The sequence below is a fragment of the Globicephala melas genome, chromosome 5, assembly GCF_963455315.2.
Source record: "Globicephala melas chromosome 5, mGloMel1.2, whole genome shotgun sequence".
In the NCBI taxonomy this organism is placed as follows: domain Eukaryota; kingdom Metazoa; phylum Chordata; class Mammalia; order Artiodactyla; family Delphinidae; genus Globicephala; species Globicephala melas.
Window position 1 is genome coordinate 18,506,913 of NC_083318.1, and position 27,440 is coordinate 18,534,352.

At 36.8% G+C, this 27,440-nt stretch overlaps 1 protein-coding gene across 2 annotated transcripts in view; it reads right to left on the bottom strand.

The window, feature by feature from the left end:
• Window positions 1-27,440, bottom strand: part of AFG2A (AFG2 AAA ATPase homolog A) — a 348,748-nt gene that overhangs the window by 257,311 nt on the left and 63,997 nt on the right. For both annotated transcript variants that reach the window (XM_030863906.3, XM_030863905.2), the window contains exon 11: window positions 10,573-10,782. In XM_030863906.3, the coding sequence (XP_030719766.1) occupies window positions 10,573-10,782 (210 nt within the window). The remainder of the gene's footprint in view (window positions 1-10,572; window positions 10,783-27,440) is intronic.

The window sequence follows — 27,440 nt, forward strand, 5'->3', positions numbered from 1 at the left end:
GATGCAGGGGACACGGGTTCATGCCCCCGTCCTGGAAGATCCCACATGCCGCAGAGCGGCTGGGCCCGTGAGCCATGGCCGCTGAGCCTGCGCGTCCGGAGCCTGTGCTCAGCAACTGGAGAGGCCACAACAGTGAGAGGCCCGCGTACCGCAAAAAAACAAACAAAGAAACAAAAAAGAACATTGAGAGAATTGATCAAAATATTAATGAAAAAAATCAATGATCGTTAAAAATAAAAGTAATTTTAAAATAGCTAGTAATGTTTAAGTTGTTCATGCTCAATGACAAACTTCTGTTTCTAGGTATGTATACCCTAGAGAAACTCTTATACATACACACAAGGAGATATGTACAAGAATATTACTGAAGCATTCTTTACAGCAACAAAAAAATTAAACCTGGGATCTAAACATTAATTAAATCTAAAAATTCATTAACATAAAAATGGGTAAATAAATTGTAGTGTCCTTATAAAATATGAAGGGCTGGACTACAGAGACAGTTTGCCAGCAAGAAGACCAGCAAGAAAGTTATTATACAGCCAAAATCCACTGCCTTGTACACTTACAACCAAGAGTAGAGAGCTCCTAAAGTTTTGCCAAATTTTCAAAGGTCATGGAACAGTTGTAATTTTCCCCATTGGTTATTAAGATCATTTTGCATGGTTTCATCTTGCATGACCATTTTTAGAGCCCTGCACTACAGGGCAAAACAAGGTCTGCCCATTTATAATATATAATATAAATTATACTTTTACCCAAAAGGGACTATGAACAAAGAGTTAAGAAAGTAAACAACAAAACAATTCGGGCCCATTCAATAAAAGAAGCTTTAGATAATCAGGAGAATGGATTTTTGTTGGGGAGGGTTTTGGGGGGGGAGTGAGGAAGGGATAAGAAAATTTTATGCAGAATTTCATTCAGTTTAGGGTGACTACTTAGGCAAGTGTGACCTAATAAAAATCAGAAAGGAAACTGCTGGTGTCACTGTTACTTTATTATCATGCAAACTCTGTATTACTGTTACTGTTCTAGCAACTCTCCATAAAAGTCAATGGTGTACGGTTCCCTGGTGGCACAGTGGTTGGGAGTCCGCCTGCCGATGCAGGGGACACGGGTTCGCGCCCCGGTCCGGGAAGATCCCACATGCTGCGGAGCAGCTGGGCCTGTGAGCCATGGCCGCTGAGCCTGCGCATCCGGAGCCTGTGCTCCGCAACGGGAGAGGCCACAGCAGTGAGAGGGCCGCATAACGCAAAAAAAAAAAAAAAAAAAAAAAAAAAAAAAAATTCAATGGTGTAACATAAAAATAGTAAGCCAGGGAAGACATTTCCTTAAGCAGGCAATATACTTAATACATATATACTGCCTTCTAACTATCTGGCTTAACTGAAGGAAAGCGGTTATAGAATCCGGAAAAATGATTACTGTTCTCCATAGAGCTGACTCTAAAAAAGATGACTTGAATATCGATGTTGGAAAGTACAAGGTTATGATCATTTCATGATCTAAGAACACAATACGCTGCTAAAGACAACAGAAAGATTAACATGTTTTAAAAATCTGACGTATAGGCAAACCGACAATATTGTGTTGAAAATGGGAAAATATGGCCTACAGCCTTAAACAATGAAGGGCCATTCCACTACTACGTAGAGGTGGGCTACGTATAGAAAAACCTGCGGATAACAAACAGTGCTTTTTCTCCAAAAACAAAACAAAATAAAAAAATATATCAAACAGATTTGAAAATCTAACCTAAGAAGTTAAAGCTGTGAAGAAAATCTGGGTTAGAATAATTCAAGTCAAGTATTACTAACAAGTCATAGCAGTAATGAAAAGTACTGTAAGGCCTCTAGAGAACATGTGATTTTGTACAGAACTGCGTGCTGAGGAATCCTACCTGGATGACTGGCTTAAAAATGCAACCCCAGTAGCTGAACTGATATGTTACATAAATCCAGAATTCCATATGAAGTCTAGGCAATATCATCCCCAAGAAAGGTTATTTTGAGTTTGAAGTTCAAATTGCCCAAAATCACTGTATTCTGGTACAAGTTGCAAAAGATTAAAATCACTTTCAAAGATATATACTACATCTTATTCTAACACTAACAGAAAACTTACGGGATCATAAGCTGTGCTGCTATACTTTTTTGTTCTATTTGAGGTCAAATATAATCCAATTCTTAAAAACAGAGGAAAACAGCAACTAGCATCAGCTAATTTTATGAAATCTTGCTAAACGCTTGATATGTATTATCCCCTTACTGCTTACAACACTCCTCTGAGGTGAGTAGATTAGCCATCAACAGGCAAAAAAGATAAACAACAGATTAGAATATAAGCGTTATGTGAGCTATTCATAGAATGTTATTCGTGGAAGGCCTTTAGGAGAATCATTTACTCTAACCTGTCTCACTTAAAACCTGAGGAAAACAAAGCCCAAAGAAGTTAAGTGAAATGCCAGAAGTCCCAGAAAAGTTAAATGACAGAAATGATGACAAGAATACAGGATTTGAGTTCCCAGACTACTTTTTCTAAAAACTATGATGTCCTCTGTTTTCCAAGTTCCAAAAAAAAAAGGAAATGTCCACTTAAGATTGTACATGGTACCAGCAATTCAAATTCAAAGGTATTTGTGGGAAGAGATCAAGTGGCAAGGGCAAATTCTAACTGTCAATAAATGGCTGTTAGCATGGGTTAATTTGAAAATAAGGATTTTTATTGATAACCATTATAGACAAGAGACCATTAATATCTAATTATAAGGGTTAGGTACATATAGTATGGTCTATGAATCCCACATTTGCTCTTAAGTTATTTAACTCTTTTAAAAAATAATAATGAATCCCTAGAATGGATAAGGTTGATGAAACCTGATAAGGTTATTTCTCTTCTAATTTTACTTACCAAAATAACTATGTTATGTTAGTCCTGCCACATTTTGCCTGCCTAGGTAAGTGCTTCATTGATAAGCGTGACCAAGGAAACCACCAAAAGTAAGTTAAGTACCATAAATTGGCTTGTTTTGGGGTAGTGTTATTTTTAATTTTTCCATGACCAAGATTTCAAGTGTTCAAGTTTATAAAACAACAAAAAATAACATAAAAACATGTAAAAATCTGTCCAACTGTTCTGTTAAATCTAGTGAAAACTAAACCTGACTTATTTTTTTACTGTGTTTCAGTATTTTACACCATATCAGTCACAAATTTAAGTACAATATTTATACCTCATGCTCTTGCAATTTTGCCCCTTTAATCACTACTGGGTTTTTTCCAGTCTTCTCAAGGGCTTTTTAAATGTGTCTGACACCTGCCTGTTGTTTTTGGCTATTACAATTCAAATCAAGGTTGTATAAGTTCCCGAATGTCTAGGGAAGGCAAGTTAACCCAGGCGTTAACTATGGTTAAATGTTATGGAATAAGCTCATAAAAACCCAAATTCACATGAGATAGAACTATATATATGCAATGTGAGTAAAGGATCTTGAAAATTAATAAAAAGTACAGCATCAGCACACAGAGAAGGCCATTTTGGGAAAGCACTTCAAAGAGTTTGAAAACAGGCATTAAGTACTAGGCAAGAAATGCCGTGGGCAAGTAAAAACCCCTAAAAAGTGAGAGGGTCTGGCAGAGAAGGAAATAGAATTCAAGCTGTTTTCTCAAAAAGTATAATACAAACCTTCCCCACAATTCATTTATTCAAGAAAAGAAAATGACACATTTCTTCAGAACTTACACTGTGGGCACCAAGCTGACTACAGTTAAGCTAGCTATAAAGTGCGCTGTGCACACCCCCCCAGAAAAATCCCTTATATTAGTGACCACTCTCATGACTACTGTGCACAATCTTAAACATGAGGTCTCAACTTCCATGTTTTAATCTCTAGAAATAACCTTTCTCTTGAGCTACAAACTCGTATTCAACACCCTTTTGGACATTTCTGCCATATTGCTCTAAAGGCATTTCAAACTCCACGTATCTAAATCCCAATCTGGTACCTGCTCTCCCACCTCCAACCTACTTTTCCTCCTCACATGCTAACTCTTCCTAGAGTTGGGGTATTTCCATCTGCCAGTCATTAAAAGTAAAAATTTTAATCACCTTTGCCTTCTTTCTCATTTCTCACATACAATTAATCATCAAGATTCTAAATGCTATCCATTTCATTATAACACTTGCTTAGTCAAATGTCTTTCTTACTGAATCATGAGTTGGTAGATACCAAGGAGACCATCTAATGCACTTTGTTTACCATGTACAGTGCCAGACATACAGAAGGTGCTTAATATATATTTGAGTTATTGTTGCAATACTAAAACATTTACAAATATTTTTAGTGTTATAGACATGAAACTGTAATATTTATTTCAACCCCAATTAAATTTCATTCAAAAGAGATTTAAAAGAAGGAAAAAATAACTAATCTCTCTCAGCTGAAATCCACAAAGAAAAATTGAACTGACACAACAACAAAATGCTCTATTATTAAGTAAACTTCTTGGAAGTGTAAAAGCATTCTTTTCCTTCTAAATTTCTCTAGGTCTTCTTAGATTCCAAATACTAAAGGTTTTGTTATTATTTGTTATATATATTGTCATTTTTTACTTTTAGCCACGTGTTATAGAATACTTTCATGTCAAGACATTAATCTGATACAAGCCCAACTCAAAAAACAATCTATTAACATATACAGTTTTAATATATGATGTCTCAAATTTAACATGTCAGCTTATATGGTGCACAAAATTTAAGTAAATTAAATCTAACTTCTACATAACTTTGTGATACTGACCACGGCACAGTAACTATTCTATTTGTCCTAAGAAAAATACATAATTATTAGTTATTCCCTAATAGCCATTCAAACATTGATAAAACTAACTATATGTCTTTATTTAACATGGATGCTAATAACTGTCAACTTAAGAGTATGGGGCACATCAGACAACACTATTTGGAGACATCAAGATTTTTTTAAGTTGGAAAAAAAAAAAAAAACCCTAATGGAAATTAAACAGAAACTCAAAAGGTTTCAGACTCCAGATGAGCCCAAATAGCAATAAACTTGTGGAAGGAGAATAAAGAGTTAGGGTCCACAAAAGGCATGAAACTGGACATAGTTCCTAGTGAGACTCTAAATTAGAAGCTGTACCCAGGTGAAAGAAAAAATAACTAAAACTCTAAAAGAAAGTATTCTTCATAATGTTGGGGCCTGGGGCCAGAACCAACACACCTTTATAGGCTTCAACTGAGAACTGCAGTAAAACAAGCAAGCTCAGGGAAGCCTCAAACCCACTTTCTCTAGCCAACTTCCTCTCAGGGCTCTTCTCAGTCACTTTCCACTATCTTGTGGAACATGAACAGAGGGATGATGAATAGGAAAGGTCTCCTCCAAAGCCCTCACCCAAGGAATCGACAATCTCCCTGTGATTCTGCTCCTTCCCTGCATTCCACTCATCATGTACAGCGCAGTACAGAACACTTGAGCTGGCCTTTTTTTTTTTGGCCACACTGCGTGGCATGCAGAACTTCCCCAACCAGGGATGAACCTGTGCCCCCTGCAGTGGAAGATGGAGTCTTAACCACTGGACTGCCAGGGACGTCCTGAGCTGGCCTTTTCAACTTCAGTTACATTCACTGAATCCAGACATAATATGTATGCCCTGATACTGACCTTAGAACTCTTATTTAATTAACAGACTTTTTTGTTTTGGTAAAGTTTAAGGTTTACAGAAGAACTGAGCATACAGTACCAAGAGTTCCCATATACTCATCCCTACCCCAACACACGCTCAGTTTCCCCTATTCTTATCATATATTAATATAGTGTGATACATTTGTCACAATGAACCAATATTGATACATTATTATTAACTGAAGTCCACAGTTTATTCAGGTTTTCTTAGTTTCTACCTAATGTCCTTTTAGGATCTCATCCAGGAAACCACAACAGTATATTTAGCTGTCCTCTCCTTGGGCTCCTCTTGGCTGTGACAGTTTCTGAGACTTTCCTTATTTTTGATGACCTTGACAGTTTCAGGAGTACTGGTTAGGTACTTTACAGAACGTCCTTCAATTTGGGTTTGCCTGATGTTTTTCTCACAGGTAGACATGGATTATGAGTGGTTGGGAGGAAGACCTTGGGAAGAAAGGACCATTCTCATCGCATCATGCACGGGTACATACTAACAACATGACCAATTGGTGTTAACCATGATAACCTGGCTGAGGTAGGTTTCTCCACTACCAAGTAACTCTGCCCCTCCCTCCTTTCCATAAGGAACCCTCTTGTAAGGAAGTCATAACTATATGCAGCCCACACTTAAGAGTTAAGTAGTTATGCCCTCTAAAACTTCTTCACTTATGTTTTAAATATAATCCTCTCAAAAGGCCTATAGAGACGAAAAAACTAAGTCTTAGAGAACGCATTTAAGGTTACAGAGCTAAAAAGTGCTAGTGTTAGAAATCAAACCAAAGCTATCTGAATCCTAGCTTAATGCTCTTTTCAATGTAATACACTCAATCTCAAGGCACAAATTATATACTAATAGGTAAATTTCAAGCTTCACATTATTCAACCACTAGTCTTTTTCCCTACACTTCCATTTAGTTCATCAGGTTCGTTTCTTTGGCAGAGTTTACCCTTTCTTATTAACTCAATCAACTTCCACTCCAAAGCCATGCTATTTCCCTCAGTTTTCTTTGTCTGAGAGAAACAAAATTATTTTTTAAACTAGGTCCCAGAAACATCTTTCCACATCTCTGAACCTGCCCCATAGAAACTGCCTGAACTACCTTCTCAAGTAATTTGGTGTAATTAATGAAAAAAAGCACTGGGCACTAGTTTTATTTAAAAAAAAAAAAAAGGAAAATGGAAGGCTGTATAATACAGAGGGGTTTAGTGCTTAGACTCTGGAGTCAGAAAGTCCTGAGATCAAATTTCAGTTCCATTACCACCACTTTGACTTGGAAAAGTCACTTCACCTTCTTAAAACATCACTATCCTTATTTGTAATCCTAGAAACTAATCTTAAAGCATTCAGTATGTAAAAGAGGTATCTATGCAGTTTTCCATGCAATATCTGCAAAATGAAAGCTCTATGATTTATAGATTAGCCTAATTTTTTTTTAAAGTTTAAAGATGAACTTGGAACCTACAAAGTTCAAATTATCTTGTACTTTTGGTAACAGAATAGTAGGGAATCTAGTTAAACGAACAATAGTAATTACTTTGAATTGTGCACTGCTTTCAGTAAAATACAGGTTTTTCCTGAAAATGGGATGTATTTTGCACAATTCCTCTCTGGGACAAGTGTCAGAAAAAGTTTCCCCCAAAAGTTAAGGATATACTAAGTTTATTACATTCTTGTACTCACCAATACAGCTAATAAAGGACTTGCTGAAAATCCCTGTCAGAGGCCTAATCACTCTTCTTCCAGAATCAGTAACAGTTCTTCATAAAGTAAAGCAGCCCAGCCATTCAAGGGTAATTAATCTATTGTAGCACTCCAGACAAAAAGCAAGCGAGAAGCAGAGAGGAAATTTCAACTGGAAAATATTTTGACGTAATTGACCCAGATGACAAACTAAACTTAAGCGTATGTCAAGTGCTACAGTCTGCACAAAAACACACACAGATGCCAAAGGCTATTAAGAGCCCACACAAGCCAAGGTGAAGTCTTAACTCTGAGTAAAATATAAATCTTGTAATCACTGTTTAGAAAAGATGCCCAGGGGAAGATAAAGGGTTCTTTCATAAACTCAGAGAAAGAAATGTTTAAACTTTTAAAATTCTTTATCTTTGGAATTAAAGGTAATCACCATTGCAAAAAGTGTTAGGGAGTTTATTCTTTCAATACATGCAGAACACTTGTGTTTCTCAAAACCAGAGTCTACCTATTTTTTTCTGATCACTTTCAAAATGTGTGAGATTTGTTATTTCAAAAAGTTCAAATTTAATTATAACACTTAAATCCCACAGAAAACAATTATCTATGTTGGAAACAAAAGATAACTTTTTCTTTGTAGGAAAACAAAACTTGAAAGAATACAATATGAATTCCTAACTTCTTTGACTTGATATCCTCATACATATATGGTATGATATAGCTATTTTAACTCTTCTCATAAGCATTAATCAGACCAAGATGAAAGGACCAATGGAAATGCATAAAAAAGCAAATATTTTTTGTGTTCCCAACTTTTTCTTTTGTAATTTATAAACACATAGGAAAAGTTGAAAGAATAGTAAGTGAACACCCATTGTTCACTTAATATATCCTCCATCCAGATTCAAAAATTGAATAATACTGTCAAAGTACACTAAATTGTATAATGAATAAAAGTCCACATTAAATAAAAATTAGTAGTAAGTAGGATATGTAATAATCCCTAAGCAAGTACAAACTCAATTTATTAAGAAAATTTCTTAATATCATTTATCTTTTGTGTGTGACATAAAAGAATTAAATAGTTAATGAAAGGTGCATATAAATTAACACATAGCTGGTTATTTTACATGAAAAAAGAGTCTTCCTCATTTTCTCATCATGAAAAAAGACAAAAGTGAAACTGTAAAGTTATGAAAGGTTTCATATGCAAAAGCAGTAATAAATATATTTCTAAGTAATCCTAGGATAGGCCAGAAAGCAGTCCTGGTAAGCACCTGGAACTGTTATCTTGGATCACAAAGGAGTGAGATACTAATTTGTAAGGAAATATATGTGCTCTTTCTTCCTTGACATTCAAGTGTAAATAACTGTGAGCTAAATCCTCATTAAATAAGTTTTAGATTTCCAGTAGACAGGAAAAATTCAATTATGAATATACACTGTGGAAGGCAGGCACAGAAAAATGGAGATGACAGAAAAAAAAGAGTAGGAAATGCCAGTAAAATGACCATTTCCACTACCACAAGACAAGAGGACAAGGACCAAAGAGAAATCAAGATGTCTCTGGAAATTTCAAAATCACTCATTACTCCAACATTTAAAACTGCAACCTTTAAAACTATGGTAATGATTCAGCGTAACTAATCATAGTGACAATGGTCCCCTCCCCAAATCCCTATCCAATGTCTTCTACAAGATAATAAAAAACAGGCAAACACTAGTGATTGTGAAGATACTGATTCTTAAAAAGCAAATAGCCTAAATACATCTAAATATCATTCCACAAAAAATTTAAGTATAGCTAATCCTTGAAAAATGCGGGGGTGAGGAGCTCTGACCCTCCATGCAGTCAAAGATCTAAGTATAACTTAGTGTAACTTATAGTCGGCCCTCCATTTACACAGTCTCCCCATATCCGCGGATTCAACCCACCTCGGATAATGTAATACTATAGTTTTACTATAGAAAAAAAATCCACGTATAAGTGGAACCACACAGTTCAAACCCACGTTGTTCAAGGGTCAACAGTAAAGTAAAAGACTGACACTCTGAAATAGGTTTTATACATTCAACCTGCCAATGATTTCAATGTTTTAAGATTAAAAAAACATACTTTATTACAAAAAAAATTCCCTGACAACGTCAAAATAAATTATCATGTACCTTTTCTGAAATGACTTTGATAGTTAACATATTTAAATATGTATTTTTGCGATAAAGTCTACAGAAATGGATTTAAGGTTTTATATATACATATACATATATACTAAAATATATATATATATTTAGTAAATGGATATATTATCATGTTACACAGAAGTTAATAACAAAATTAATATCTAGTCCTATAGTAAATGCAAAACTACATATCAGGTAAGATAATCTATCCCAAGTAATAGGGCAGGGCAGTAAACAAATAAAATATGCATGTGTGTGTTTCAGAATATAAATAATGTATATATATCTTCTGACTGGGAAAGTGTTTTTAAAAAATTTATTTTCGGGGACTTCCCAGGTGGTCCAGTGGTTAAGAATCCGCCTTCCAATGCAGGGGACACAGGTTTGATCCCTAGTTGGGAAACTAAGATCCCACATGCCGCAGGGCTACTAAGCCCGTGCTCTCTACAGCCCATGTGCCGCAACTAGAGAGCCCGCATGCCACAACTACTGAGCCCATGCGCTCTGGAGCCCGTGTGCCACAACTAGAGAAGTCCACGTACTGCAACAAAGAGCCCGTGTGTTGCAACTGAGACCCGACGCAGCCAAATAAATAATGAATATTAAAAATAAAATGATTTGTACCATATAAGGTATTTGATTTCTTTTAAAATATTATGTTTGTAAATATTAAATTTATTAAATTCAATCAAATTTATAATGAAGTCTTGGTTAAACAAAAGTGATTAGTACAATTTAAAAATGTAGAAACTAAAGAAAACTGGTTTCTATTACACATGTGTGTAAGAAATATTGAGAATCAAGAAACTAAACCATGATTTGCTGATTATAGGCACTAATTTATCTCCCATCTCCCTATATTATATTGCCATCAATCTCAAATAAAAATCAACTACTCCTTAAGATGGCCTTTTATGCTCTCCTAAGGGTAGGAATCAGAGGATTGGATGGGGGTGCCTAGAAGACAGAGTAGCAGTTAAAAAATTTAACACCCTACCTTTACAGCTAGGAAATTCAGCCCACTCTCATTGGCCAAAGCCTTTGCAATCATTGTTTTAGAGCATCCAGGAGGCCCATACAAAAGAACTCCTTTAGGTGGCTGAATACCCATTTGGGTGAAAGACTCTGGATGTTTCAAGGGCCATTCCACAGCCTGTTTCAGCTTCAGTTTGATATTTCCCAGTCCTCCTATATCTGACCAGGATACCTGCAAAACAAACAAACAAATAATAAAAATTTAAAAAAATATATATGCAAGAAGGAAAACAGAACTATTTAAGAATCAATAATTTCCTAAAAATAATTTCAACAGCATCAAGAAGTAAATTAGGAGTTTATAAAATGTGAGCTGTGTATTATAGAAATACTAAAGAAAAACAAAATGTTTCTGTTTGCCAAGACTTGTATAAGTAACTGGTTCAACGATTGAACATTCTGATAAGTCTATATTCTATTCTATGTGGCTGTAAAAACTAGCTTTCATCTGTTTGAAAATGGTTTGAATCAGTGATCCAAGGTCTCATCTATATATCTAAGTTCATGTATTTCTTTTTTAGCAAAATTACTTTTAAATATCTTCTGTAGGTCCTTATGGAACATGTAATCTTTTCTGCCTTTGGTATATTAATAAACAATCCTCAAAATTTTGTTCCCCCCAAAAGGCCCCCCAAACAAGATAGCTCTTTAGATATTTACTTAATAAATATTCATTGAGAACTACGTACCATATAGTGTACACAGGAAATAGATAAGACATAAATCCAGACTTTAAAGAACTTAACAACTACCAGTAACATGCACATAAATAACTATAGTACAATGGAAAGCATACTAACCACAATAACAAAGAAACAGAAAAAGACTTTGGGACTTCCCAGGAAGAAAAGATTATTCCCAGCTGGAAGGCAAATCTGAAAGCCAACTCTTGAAGCATGGATGAGATCCAGAAATGTGAAAATAGGGACAATGTCAGATAGAGGCCAGTGAGAGGCCCAAAAAAAGGGGGTTCCCTTTTCTCCACACCCTCTCCAGCATTTTTTTTTTCTTTTGCGGTACGCAGGCCTCTCACTGTTGTGGCCTCTCCCGTTGCAGAGCACAGGCTCCGGATGCGCAGGCTCAGCGGCCATAGCTCACGGGTCCAGCCGCTACGCGGCATGTGGGATCTTCCAGGACCAGGGGTGAACCTGTGTCCCCTGCATCGGCAGGCGGACTCTCAACCACTGCGCCACCAGGGAAGCCCTGTTTGTAGATTTTTTGATGATGGCCATTCTGACTGGTGTGAGGTGATATCTCATTGTAGTTTTGATTTGCATTTCTCTAATGATTAGTGATGTTGAGCATCCTTTCATGTGTTTGTTGGCAACCTGTATATCTTCTTTGGAAAAATGTCTATTTAGGTCTTCTGCCCATTTTTGGATACCTAGGAATAAACCTACCTAAGGAGACAAAAGACCTGTATGCAGAAAACTATAAGACACTGATGAAAGAAATTAAAGATAATACAAACAGATGGAGAGATATACCATGTTCTTGTATTGGAAGAATCAACATTGTGAAAATGACTATACTACCCAAAGCAATCTACAGATTCAATGCAATCCCTATCAAACTACCAATGGCATTTTTCACAGAACTAGAACAAAAAATTTCACAATTTGTATGGAAACACAAAAGACCCCGAATAGCCAAAGCAATCTTGAGAAAGAAAAACGGAGCTGGAAGAATCAGGCACCCAGACTTGAGACTACACTACAAAGCTACAGTAATCAAGATAGTATGGTACTGGCACAAAAACAGAAATATAGATCAATAGAACAGGACAGAAAGCCCAGAGATAAACCCATGCACATATGGTCACCTTATTTTTGATAAAGGAGGCAAGAATATACAATGGAGAAAAGACAGCCTCTTCAATAAGTGGTGCTGGGAAAACTGGACAGCTACATGTAAAAGAATGAAATTAGAACACTCCCTAACACCATACACAAAAATAAACTCAAAATGGATTAAAGACCTAAATGTAAGGCCAGACACTATCAATTTTTAAATTTTCTGTTGAACCTTTAAAGTAGGCTGCAGGTATGACACTTCTAAATACTTTAGCATATCTCTCATGAAAATAAACATTCTGGGAAGAAATTTTTAAGGAAGGTAGTCAACAACTATTAAAAATTAATAGATCAGAAAGTAGAAAGAATTAAAAAGAAATGGTCAGTAGATCTGGCAATGAGGTTACTGGATAGTGGTTTAATTCAATCAGTAGAGTTTATTTTTATGCCTTTTAAGAGTGGCATATATACATACACACAATACACACATACATGCATACACATACATACAGGCATACGCATGCATACATACATACATAGAGGGACAGTGTGTGTGTGTGTATATATATATATATATAAAATGGATAAAAGCTGTATTTATAACTATCATAGATACACAAGTCAGGGAAGCAACTTATAAGAACTAAAATTACACTATGTTATTGTTATGATGCTGCATGATACCCATTCAGTTGTTACTATGCAACTATTATACAATGAGAACAGCATGCTCTGTTGGAGAACATGCTCCATGAGAAACAGCTATTCCATACCTTGGAGCATATTTGAGTTATACCTTGAGTACTATAGCAGAATATTTAGTTAAGCTAATTTAATAAGCACACATATAGATAAAATTTTCAAGATTAGTACATAACTATATCCTTCCTAATTAATAGCATTTAAAACAAAATACAATGATATGCCTATAAATGGCTAGGAGGATGTTTTTCTCAGATATATATAAAACTAAATAAACCTGGCAATATGATAAAATTTGGTATTTAATACATTTGAGTGTGTTTGGTTTTTAATCAGTCTTTTTAAAAATCTTTAAAAACAGTCATTTAAAAGAACCTAATATAAGATATTAAACTCACATGGAACACACATGGAAATCACCAAAATAAAAGGAAGTCCATATCATAAAAAATGATCTCTTTAGTTAGGGATCAGGGAATAGTAGCAAACAGTGTCAGCTGGACCAGGAGCTGAAGAAGGTGTGTTCCTCAAGAGAAATTAAGATGCTCTTACCAGAAAACTGAATGTTCACTGGACATGGAACAGGCCAAAACACCAATGCCACTGCATGGACTAGTAGTCTATACTGAGGAGTTGGTCCATTGCCCTGAAGGCTGTAAGAACCAGCAGAAAAGTGAAACAATCCTATCCCCTTCCTATCTCCTGACCTTCGGGGCTCTTGCTTCACCAACTGTCTCTCTCTATTCCTGCTTTAATTATATTCTTCACTATATTTTTTCCTCAGCCTACAAATATTTCCTTTTTCTCCCCATCCTTCAAAACAACCTTACTTTGATATTATTTCTACCTAATATTATACCTCCTCCTTTCTCATCATTAAACTTTTTGAAAGATAGTTAGTACCCCTCTACTTCTACTGCACTTATATTTTCCACTTTATATTTCAGTTAAGTATTTATCCCCCCAAGCAGTGATAGGAAAGGAGAGTAAAAGATAAAGATAAAAAGTTTAAGACTGGCAGGAAAGCAGGGAGCTAAGGGCATTATGTCAGAACGTCTCTAGACTCTCAGGAAAATTTGAGGCAAAGTCATCTGCAGAAACATCAATCAATCTATTAAATACTGACTAAATGCCTATTTCATACTATGCTGGTTCCTGGGAACAAAATAGTTCTTGTCCATACTGAGTTTTTGACCTGATGGAATATTTCCTTAAAAAGGCATACTTTCATAATTATGCAATTACTATAAAGCCTGGTATATGCTAAAAGGGTAGTCACAGAGTTTAAATGGACGGTCTGGAAAAGCTTTTCAGAAGTGACATATGAGGTGGCATCTAATAAACACAGAAATTAGTCAGCTGAAAGTAACAGCATATGCCGTGGAAAAGACAAAGGTAAAAAAAAAAAGCATTATACATTAGGAGAACTAAATAAAAGTAATTAAGGAACAGGGGTGCGGAGGGCAAAGCGGAGAGATTCCCGCAAGGAGGATCGGTGCCGACCGGCACTCACCAGCCCGAGAGGCTTGTCTGCTCACCCGCCGGGGCGGGTGGGGCTGGGAGCTGAGGCTCGGGCTTCGGTGGGAGCGCAGGGAGAGGACTGGGATTGGCGGCTCAAACACAGCCTTAAGGGGTTAGTGCACCACGGCTAGCCGGGAGGGAGTCCGGGGAAAAGTCTGGACCTGCGGAAGAGGCAAGAGACTTTTTCTTCCCTCTTTGTTTCCTGGTGCGCGAGAAGAGGGGTTTAAGAGCGCTGCTTAAAGGAGCTCCAGAGACGGGCGCGAGCCGCGGCTAAAAGCGCGGACCCCAGAGACAGGCGGGAGACGCTAAGGCTACTGCTGCCGCCACCAAGGGGCCGTGTGCGAGCACAGGTCACTATCCACACCCCTCTTCCGCGGAGCCTGTGCAGCCCGCCACTGCCAGGTTCCCGGGATCCAGGGACAACTTCCCACTGAGAACACACGGCACGCCTCAGGCTGGTGCAACGTCACGCTAGCCTCTGCCGCCGCAGGCCCGCCCCGCAGGCAGTGCCCCTCCCTCCCCCCCCCCACCCCCCGCCCCCGGCCTGAGTGAGCCAGAGACCCCGAATCAGCGGCTCCTTTAACCCCGTCCTGTCTGAGCAAAAACAGACGCCCTCCAGCGACCTACACGCAGAAGCAGGGCCAAATCCAAAGCTGAGCCCCTGTGAGCCGTGAGAACAAAGAAGAGAAAGGGAAATCTCTCCCAGCAGCCTCAGAAGCAGCGGATTAAAGCTCCGAAATCAACTTGATGTACCCTGCATCTGTGGAATACCTGAATAGACAACCAATCATCCCAAATTGAAGAGGTGGACTTTCAGAGCAAGATCTATGATTTTTTCCTCTTTTCTTCTTTTTGTGAATGTGTATGTGTATGCTTCTGTGTGAGATCTTGTCTGTATAGCTTTGCTTCCACCATTTATCCTAGGGTTCTATCCGTCCTTTTTTTTTTTTTAAATTTTTTTCCTAATAATTAATTTTAATAACTCTATCATACATTACTTTCTTTCTTTCCTTCCTTCCTTCCCTCCTTTAGACAAGGAATCATCCCAAATTGAGGAGGTGGACTTTGAGAGCAAGATTTATGACTTTTTCCCCTTTACCTCTTTTTGTGAGGGTGTATGTGTATGCTTCTGTGTACGATTTTGTCTGTATAGCTTTGCTTCCACCATTTGTCCTAAGGCTCTATCTGTCCCTTTTTTTTCCTAAATAATTATTTTTAATTCAATAACTTTATTATACTTTATTTTATTTTTACTGTATCTTCTTTCCTTTTCTTTTCCTTCCTTCCCTCCTTCCTTCCTTCCTCCCTCCCTCCTTTCTTTCCTTCTTGCCTTCTTTCCTTTTCTTCTTCCTTCCTTTCTTCCTTCCTTCCCTCCTTTCTTTCTTTCTTTCTTTCTTTCTTTCTTTCTTTCTTCCTACTTCTACTAATTCTCTCTACTTTCTCTCCCTTTTATTCTGAGCCGTGTGCATGAAAGGCTCTTGCTGCTCCAGCCAGGAGTCAGGGCTCTGCCTCTGAAATGGTAGATCCAACTTCAGGACACTGGTCAACAAAAGACCTCCCAGCTCCATATAATATCAAACGGCGAAAATCTCCCAGAGACCTCCATCTTAACACCAGCACCCAGCTTCACTCAACGACCAGCAAGCTACAGTGCTGGACAACCTATGCCAAACAGCTAGCAAAACAGGAACACAACCCCACCCATTAGGAGAGAGACTGCCTAAAATCATAATCAGTCCACAGAAACCCCAAAACACACCACCAGACGTGGACCTGCCCACTAGAGAGACAAGATCTAGCCTCATCCACCACAACACAGGCATTAGCCCCCTCCACCAGGAAGCCTACACAACCCACTGAACCAACTTTAGCCACTGGGGACAGACACCAAAAACAACGGGAACTACGAACCTGCAGCCTGTAAAAAGGAGACCCCAAACACAGTAAGATAAGCAAAATGAGAAGACAGAAAAACACACAGCAGATGAAGGAGCAAGATAAAAATGCACCAGACCTAACAAATGAGGAGGTAATAGGCAGTCTACCTTAAAAAGAATTCAGAATAATGAGTAAAGATGATCCAAAATCTTGGAAATAGAATGGACAAAATGCAAGAAACAGTTAACAAGAACCTAGAAGAAATAAAGATGAAACAAGCAATGACGAACAACACAATAAATGAAATTAAAAGTACTCTAGATGGGATCAATAGCAGAAAAACTGAGGCAGAAGAACGGATAAGTGACCTGCAAGATACAATAGTGGAAATAACTACTGCAGAGCAGAATAAAGAAAAAAGAATGAAAAGAACTGAAGACAGTCTCAGAGACCTCTGGGACAACATTAAACACACCAACATTCGAATTATAGGGGTTCCAGAAGAAGGAGAGAAAAAGAAAGGGACTGAGAAAATATTTGAAGAGATTATAGTTGAAAACGTCCCTAATATGGGAAAGGAAATAGTTAATCAAGTCCAGGAAGCACAGAGAGTCCTATACAGGATAAATCCAAGGAGAAATACGCCAAGACACATATTAATCAAACTGTCAAAAATTAAATACAAAGAAAACATATTAAAAGCAGCAAGGGAAAAACAACAAATAACACACAAGGGAATCCCCATAAGGTTAACAGCTGATCTTTCAGCAGAAACTCTGCAAGCCAGAAGGGAGTGGCAGGACATATATAAAGTGATGAAGGAGAACAATCTACAACCAAGATTACTCTACCTAGCAAGGATCTCATTCAGATTTGATGGAGAAATTAAAACCTTTACAGAAAAGCAAAAGCTGAGAGAGTTCAGCACCACCAAACAGGCTTTACAACAAATGCTAAAGGAACTTCTCTAGACAAGAAACACAACAGAAGGAAAAGACCTATAATAACGAACCCAAAACAATTTAGAAAATGGGAACAGGAACATACATATCGATAATTACCTTAAATGTAAATGGACTAAATGCTCCCACCAAAAGACACAGATTGGCTGAATGGATACAAAAACAAGACCCTTATATATGCTGTCTACAAGAGACCCACTTCAGACCTAGAGACACATACAGACTGAAAGTAAGGGGATGGAAAAAGATATTCCATGCAAATGGAAACCAAAAGAAAGCTGGAGTAGCAATTCTCATATCACACAAAATAGACTTTAAAATAAGGACTATTAGAAGAGACAAAGAAGGACACTACATAATGATCAACGGATCGATCCAAGAAGAAGATATAACAATTGTAAATATTTATGCACCCAACATAGGAGCACCTCAATACATAAGGCAAAAACTAACAGCCATAAAAGGGGAAATCGACGGTAACACATTCATAGTAGGGGACTTCAACACCCCACTTTCACCAATGGACAGATCATCCAAAATGAAAATAAATAAGGAAACACAAGCTTTAAATGATACATTAAACAAGATGGACTTAATTGATATTTATAGGACACTCCATCCAAAAACAACAAAATACACATTTTTCTCAAGTGCTCATGGAACATTCTCCAGGATAGATCATATCTTGGGACAGAAATCAAGCCTTGGCAAATTTAAGAAAATTGAAATTGTATCAAGTATCTTTTCTGACCACAACACCATGAGACTAGATATCAATTACAGGAAAAGATCTGTAAAAAATACAAAACATGGAGGCTAAACAATACACTACTTAATAAAGAAGTGATCACTGAAAAAATCAAAGAGGAAATCAAAAAATACCTAGAAACAAATGACAATGGAGACACAACGACCCAAAACCTATGGGATGTAGCAAAAGCAGTTCTAAGAGGGAAGTTTATACCAATACAAGCCCACCTTAAGAAGCAGGAAACATCTCGAATAAACAACCTAACCTTGCACCTCAAGCAATTAGAGAAAGAAGAACAAAAAAACCCCAAAGTTAGCAGAAGGAAAGAAATCATGAAAATCAGATCAGAAATAAATGAAAAAGAAATGAAGGAAACAATAGCAAAGATCAATAAAACTAAAACATGGTTCTTTAAGAAGATAAACAAAATTGATAAACCATTAGCCAGACTCATCAAGAAAAAAAGGGAGAAGACTCAAATCAATAGAATTAGAAATAAAAAAGGAGAAGTAATAACTGACACTGCAGAAATACAAAAGATCATGAGAGATTACTACAAGCAACTCTATGCCAATAAAATGGACAATCTGGAAGAAATGGACAAATTCTTAGACATGGATAAACTGCCAAGACTGAATCAGGAAGAAATAGAAAATATGAACAGACCAATCACAAACATTGAAATTGAAACTGTGATTAAAAATCTTCTAACAAACAAAAGCCCAGGACCAGATGGCTTCACAGGCGAATTTTATCAAACATTTAGAGAAGAGCTAACAGCTATCCTTCTCAAACTCTTCCAAAATATAGCAGAGGGAGGAACACTCCCAAATTCCTTCTACGAGGCCACCATCACCTTGATACCAACACCAGACAAGGATGTCACAAAGAAAGAAAACTACAGGCCAATATCACTGATGAACATAGATGCAAAAATCCTCAACAAAATACTAGCAAACAGAATCCAACAGCACATTAAAAGGATCATACACCATAATCAAGTGGGGTTTATTCCAGGAATGCAAGGATTCTTCAATATACGCAAATCTATCAATGTGATACACCATATTAACAAATTGAAGGAGAAAAACCATATGATCATCTCAATAGATGCAGAGAAAGCTTTTGACAAAATTCAACACCTATTTATGATAAAAACCCTGCAGAAAGTAGACATAGAGGGAACTTTCCTCAACATAATAAAGGCCATATATGACAAGCCCACAGCCAACATCATCCTCAATGGTGAAAAACTGAAAGCATTTCCACTAAGATCAGGAACAAGACAAGGGTGCCCACTCTCACCACTCTTATTCAACATAGTTTTGGAAGTTTTAGCCACAGCAATCAGAGAAGAAAAGGAAATAAAAGGAATCCAAATCGGAAAAGAAGTAAAGCTGTCACTGTTTGCAGATGACATGACACTATACATAGAGAATCCTAAAGATGCTACCAGAAAACTACTAGAGCTAATCAATGAATTTGGTAAAGTAGCAGGATACAAAATTAATGCACAGAAATCTCTGGCATTCCTATATACTAGTGATGAAAAATCTGAAAGTGAAATCAAGAAAACACTCCCATTTACCATTGCAACAAAAAGAATAAAATACCTAGGAATAAACCTACCTAAGGAGACAAAAGACCTGTATGCAGAAAATTATAAGACACTGATGAAAGAAATTAAAGATGATACAAATAGATGGAGAGATATACCATGTTCTTGGATTAGAAGAATCAACATTGTGAAAATGACTCTACTACCTAAAGCAATCTATAGATTCAATGCAATCCCTATCAAACTACCACTGGCATTTTTCACAGAACTAGAACAAAAAATTTCACAATTTGTATGGAAACACAAAAGATCCCGAATAGCCAAAGCAATCTTGAGAACGAAAAACGGAGCTGGAGGAATCAGGTTCCCTGACTTCAGACTATACTACAAAGCTACAGTAATCAAGACAGTATGGTACTGGCACAAAATCAGAAAGATAGATCAATGGAACAGGATAGAAAGCCCAGAGATAAACCCATGCACATATGGACACCTTATCTGTGATAAAGGTGGCAGGAATGTACAGTGGAGAAATGACAACCTCTTCAATAAGTGGTGCTGGGAAAACTGGACAGGTACATGTAAAAGTATGAGATTAGATCACTCCCTAACACCATAAACAAAAATGAGCTGAAAAGGGATTAAAGACCTAAATGTAAGGCCAGAAACTATCAAACTCTTAGAGGAAAACATAGGCAGAACACTCTATGACATAAATCACAGCAAGATCCTTTCTGACCCACCTCCTAGAGTAATGGAAATAAAAACAAAAATAAACAAATGGGACCTAATGAAACTTCAAAGCTTTTGCACAGCAAAGGAAACCATAAACAAGACCAAAAGACAACCCTCAGAATGGGAGAAAATATTTGCAAATGAAGAAACTGACAAAGGATTAATTTCCAAAATTTACAAGCAGCTCATGCAGCTCAATAACAAAAAAACAAACAACCCAATCCAAAAATGGGCAGAAGACCTAAATAGACATTTCTCCAAAGAAGATATACAGACTGCCAACAAACACACATGAAAGAATGCTCAACATCATTAATCATTAGAGAAATGCAAATCAAAACTACAATGAGATATCATCTCACACCAGTCAGAATGGCCATCAGCAAAAAATCTAGAAACAATAAATGCTGGAGAGGGTGTGGAGAAAAGGGAACACTCTTGCACTGCTGGTGGGAATGTGAATTGGTTCAGCCACTATGGAGAACAGTATGGAGGTTCCTTAGAAAACTACAAATAGAACTACCATATGACCCAGCAATCCCACTACTGGGCATATACCCTGAGAAAACCATAATTCAAAAAGAGTCATATACCAAAATGTTCATTGCAGCTCTATTTACAATAGCCCAGAGATGGAAACAACCTAAGTGCCCATTGTCGGATGAATGGATAAAGAAGATGTGGCACATATATACAATGGAATATTACTCAGCCATAAAAAGAAACGAAATTGAGCTATTTGTAATGAGGTGGGTAGACCTAGAGTCTGTCGTACAGAGTGAAGTGAGTCAGAAAGAGAAAGACAAATACCGTATGCTAACACATATATATGGAATTTAAGAAAAAAAATGTCATGAAGAACCTAGGGGTAAGACAGGAATAAAGACACAGACCTACTGGAGAATGGACTTGAGGATATGGGGAGGGGGAAGGGAGAGCTGTGACAGGGCGAGAGGGAGGCATGGACATATACACACTAACAAACGTAGTAAGGTAGATAGCTAGTGGGAAGCAGCCGCATGGCACAGGGATATCGGCTCGGTGCTTTGTGACCGCCTAGAGGGGTGGGAGGGAGGGAGACCCAAGAGGGAAGAGATGTGGGAATGTGTGTATAGGTATAACTGATTCACTTTTTTATAAAGCAGAAACTAACACACCATTGTAAAGCAATTATACCCCAATAAAGATGTTAAAAAAAAAAAAGTAATTCAGTATGGCTAGAATTTAGAGAGCCAGAAGAGGAGTAGAAACAAAAGAGGTTAGCCAGCATATGGAGCTATCAGACCTTGAAGACTCATAAAACATCAAGAAAGTTAGACTTTATCCTGAGAGCAATGGAGAGCAATTTAATCAGGGAAATGACAGGATCAGACTGCTGGAAGACCACTGTGGTTATAAAGTAGAGTGGGGATTAGAATTGGGAGGGTGAGGAGGAGAGGCTTCTACAGTCATTCCTATAAGAGACTGTGGTTATCTGCACTACTGTAGTAGCAGTAGGGCTATGGAGTAAACAAAAAAGGATAAAAACTATATTAAACAAGGCTAATCAATGAGTCTTGATAATTAATGAGATTTGGAGAGGAGACGGTAAAAAAAGAAAATGAAATCAAGGGTTAACAGTCAGGACTCAGACTTGGGCAATTGTGTAAATGAAAGTTACATTAAAAGAGAAAAAAAACATATTTGAAAATTAAGGAATTAGTTTCCAATTACTGTACCGTGGTTGGAATTTACAAGGGAAAGAAATTCAATAAACTTTGGGAAATGTGTTCTATGTGCTCAACTTGTCTTAGAGACTGTAAGCGCACAAAGGTAAGTGAAATAATATCTCCAAATATTTTTAATCTAGAAAGAGGAATAAGAAAAGTATTTTTAAAAACACAGTCTTTGTCTAAAGACATAAAATATCTGTCTTCACACAAATTAATACAGAAACTACTGAAAAAAATATAAAATAGGTTAAGATGTTCTTAAATATGTGAGATAGTGAGGACAGAGATTTGGAAAATGTTGCATACATGAAAGACTTACATCAAGCTGTTAGAATATGAAAGTAATAATAGCAATTCCCACCTCATATGTCTATGAGGATAGCCATTATATAAGTACAGCCTATAAGAAATAACAAAGGACAATATAAGAATTACCTATTTCCCCAACACCTAAAAGTAACGATTTTTAGTATTTTGGTGTAGTACCTTCTAGTCTTTCAAATGCCTGTGCATGAGTTTTCATTGAGATCATAATATATACACAATTCTATATTCTGCGTTTTAAAAACTTCATACATTTTTTTTGTATGAAATTACTAGTTACTGTATCACTTTGGGCAATTTGCTTCATCTCTCTAAACTTCTTTCTCATCTGTAATAGGGGACAATAAAACCTAAGCTCTTAGGATTATTGTGAGAATCAAACAGTACAGTAAATATTCCATTAACTGCACTTTGCCTGGCACATGTTAACTAATAAATACTAGGTAGGTATTATTATTATTATTTTATTTAAATGTCTGAAAGATGATTACAATGAATAGTCATATTTTAAAGGACTAGTGACAAAAGATAAAGGACAATCAAGCCATTACATTTGTAGTTTCACGAACAATATTTAATTACCATAACTTTTCTATTCTTTTTCTTTTTGTCTGATTCCTACATTTCTTAAAATAAGGGCAAACAAGTTTTGCATTTTAATTTAGCACCTGAATGCCAAATAAGTGATGGGTCTTTGTATAGCTAAGATACCTAATAAAAATAAATATAAATTGGCTTTAAAATAGTATTGCATAGGAGAGTCTTAAAGCACAGAAAGTCATGGGAAAATTAGTCAGTAAGAGAATAAGCGCCAGCATGAAATCATAAAATCCTAGAAGTAGAACAGGAATTCACAAACTAGCTGGTTCACTATCCTACCTTCAGTCAGTATTTCATCTTTCAAGTCCTCTCATCTTTCAACAAATACTATTTTATGCTCTTTAAAATTATTTTTAATTCTATAACTCTCTTAAATAAGTTCCACTATACTGTAACTGCCAGAAAATTATTCCTACAATCTAACCTAAATCACTCCTGATAATATTATACTTGGGTCCTTGCCTTCTTATTTTGTCCTGATGAAAACAGTGAACAGCTGCTCACATATGGCTTTATAACTTTTTGAATTAATAATAAAGTTAGAAGTGACAGAACAGCTGTCAAACAAGCACAGACAGCGCAGTGATATAAATTTCCCAAGGGAAATGTCCCCCACAAATATCCCACAGTACTTTCTGAGCAAGCATCCAACAATACATAAATCAAAAAAAAAAAAAAAAAAACCCCAAAAAACAAAAACTCAATTCAACCTGCACACCCACAGAAGTAAGAGACCTGATGATTAGGTTAAAACAAAACAAAAAAACTTTTATGGAAAAATTCCAAGAGGACAAAATAAAAATGAATGAACTAGGAGAATTACTATGACAGAGGAATTCAGTAGCTCCAGAGGGACTCACAGTGTCCTTATACATCTATGAGTCAAGATCCTCTTATTTTCTAGGTGCCAAGTTTTACACTGCCAGGCACAAAAATTCTTTTGTTTTTGTTTTTTTTTGCGGTACGCGGGCCTCTCACTGTTGTGGCCTCTCCCGTTGCGGCGGAGCACAGGCTCCAGATGCGCAGGCTCAGCAGCCATGGCTCACGGGCCCAGCTGCTCCGCGGCATGTGGGATCCTCCCGGACCAGGGCACGAACCCGCGTCCCCTGCATCGGCAGGCAGACTCTCAACCACTGCGCCACCAGAGAAGCCCCAAACATTCTTTTGAAAGTGTTATTTTTATAGAAAACATGGCAACAAAGAGTGCCTTTCACTTTGTTCTTTCACACTAACAAGTCCCAACATAAGGATAAGAAGCCAGGCACTAGCACGTGGGTTGGCAGTTCTCTGCTGGGCCATACACCAGCTTCTTAACAATTCAAATATTTAAAGTAGATTTATTTTGATAAGAAATCATAAGGATACCAAATTACTAGGGATACTACATAATGCAGAAAGAAATAAGTTGAGAAAACCCACTTCTAAGATCCAAAAGAAAAAAACACATTTCCAGATGCTTCTTTAATGGAGACAAAGCTAAATTAGGATGCAGTTAAGTGTTCAAAATATGTTCTGAGATCTAAGTAAAAATATGTGAAAGCCATTAGCTTTATAAGGTGAAAGACAAAATATTTTTCCCCATGCTTAAAAAAAACATTCTATCGAGGTTTCTTAAAAAAACAAGTCAGAATTCCAGTTCCACTATGGTACCATAAACCATCTACAGCCTCTCCCCCCCCACCCCCAAATTCATTAAAAATACAAACTTCACACAAAATACAAAACCCACTACAGGAAGACTCTGAAAAGTAGGAGCATGAGGCAGGTAATACGGAGAAGGGCCCTGCACAGTGTGGTGGAAGGGGCTGAGCAAGTAGTGTTTTTTCCTTCTCTTTTCTTTCTTGACTCAGCTTTTCCCCTCCTGTTTCACTTCCATTTTGCATAAGATTGCTAGGTTGAAATATCTAATATTTTCACAGGAAAGAGCACAGAATGCTTAAAAAAAAAGTAGATGAGAAAGAATATAAGAAACTACAACAAAACTTTGTCACTAATTGCAAACTGCCACTAATCCGAGTGATTTTGCTCTTCTTTAGTAAATCACATTTCAGAATCTCACTGAAACATATTATAAAGGCTATGGGAGCCAGATGCTCCTATAATTCCTAATTAATAAAGGGAAACATTAAGGTGAAGAAGAAAGGAACTATTCAAGTAAAAATAAAATAGATATTCCAAAAAACATGGAAATAACGATCAACTTAAAGGCAAATATTTTAACCAAATTTCAAACTATAGATTTCATAATCAGTTTAGTGCTTATATTAAAACCTGAGTTCAATTTCAAAAAATAGCATTTACATTACAATCCCACTTTAATAGGTTTACTATGAGCTGTGCTCAGAGAGCAGGCTATATATGAAGTCAAATCTTATAAATAAAATAGTAATTATCTAAATAAGCCCCCCTTAGATCAAAAAACTTCCTGCCTTAATTCAACTTAAAAATGGTTAATCATTTCCAAAATGAGTTTTTAAAAAACTACTTACTTTTGTTTAATAAACAGGGAAAAGTCTCACAAAAAATGGAAACTTTAAACAAGGAAAAAAAAAATAGCAGCAATAATTTTAAAAAAGTAAAACACCATGAAAATGACATAAAGTCTTACCTAGAAAATTCTTCATATCTCATTAAAATATTTTATATTTTCCTAATTTACCAAATTCCTTGAATAATTTAACTGCATTCAGCAAAAAATGCTTTGAATATTTAAGGAAAGTTAGTAACATCTGCCATTCTTATTTGGCATAGCAGAACTAGGAAAAGATAAAGGAGTATGGATAAAAGAAGTGAAAAATACAGAAACAGAGGAAAGAGATCAGGGCTTCTACTGATTGGGCCCCAAGCCCAGGAACTAAAGAAGCACATGGTCACAAGTTTCTCAAGCGAATTTTAAATCAACCACATGTAAATAATGTATGACCAAATGCCCCCAAATTAAAAGAAATCATATAAAAGGCCCAAAAAAAAAATGTTTCAAATAGTAAAAGTTTTTAAATGAGTTTTGTTCGGATTATTTGTCTTTGGGAATTTGTGATATAAGTGAATAATAATCAAACAGAAAAGCTCTTTTGCTATATATGTAGGTATCACCAGGACCTTCCTAACACAGTGCCTGTATATTACAGATGCTCAATGTTTGTTTGGTATAGGAATAAATTAATGGGCAGATGCACATTTCTCTTGGGTTATCTTAAAAAAAAGTAGCAGAAGGGGTAGAAATGGCAGGGAGACAGGCTGTAGGAGGTGAGATGGGGAAAACAGGAGAGATTTAGGGAGTTAGGAATAAACCAACATGTGTGGTCAGAACTAGTAAAAAATGTTGCCAACATGTAATAGTGTACAAGGGCTATACATATGCTTTGCAAGACATTTTCTAGCCCAGATCTGTCCAAATAGTTGGGTCATAAATTCAAACCATTTCCCCTGAATCTCCTTTGATGGCTGGTTGACAATAAAAATGTTTGCATATATATAGAGAAAAATCTTCTGCTGACAAGACTGGCTAAAGGGATGCTCCAAGTTTTTGTTAAATAGAAGGCAAAGAGAAGAGGCCCTTCTTTGTCAGAAAGCTGAGCAAACTCATGTAAGCAAACTTCCTGAGCAGTCCCGACTACGTCCTGAGATACAGACCAGAAAGGAAGCTCCTACATGGGGGAGAATAACCAATGCTGCCGGCCAGAGAACATCGGTTATTCTCTATGTTGTTTTGGTTTGAGGTCTACAGATATAAGGAGAAAGCCCTGAAAAAGGATTAAAGAGATACTAGGAAACAATCCTTACAGCACAGTCTTAATGGGCAATATTTAGAAAAAGAATAAAAGATTTTACCTTCATACTCAAAGCTGGTCCCTGGCTGCTAAATGTACTGCACGTAATAGGGGGATGAACGTTAGTGGGACAGGATCACCTTGAGAATCAGGCCAAAAGATGCCGCAAGAAAATCCCAGAGAAAGAAGCTGCCTAGAGAAATTAGACTGCCTAGAGAAATTATATGCCTAGGACAAATTTCTCTGCCTAGAAATTTATCCTAGAAATTATGCCTAGAAATTTATCCTAGGCATATACTAAGTTCACTGAGACAGGTCAGGCAAGTCTCAGAGAACTGACCAAGCCTAAGTGGTAGATTGTTGAGAAAAAATTAACTGTCCTATGGTAAATGTTGTCTAACTGTGCCATCTTTTGTAAGTTCTGACAAGTATGGGTCTCCTCTGCTGCAGGTATCAACAAGAAAGTCAGACTCCTATAGGTATACTAACAGAGGTTTTAATAGCAAATATCCATTTATTTACTC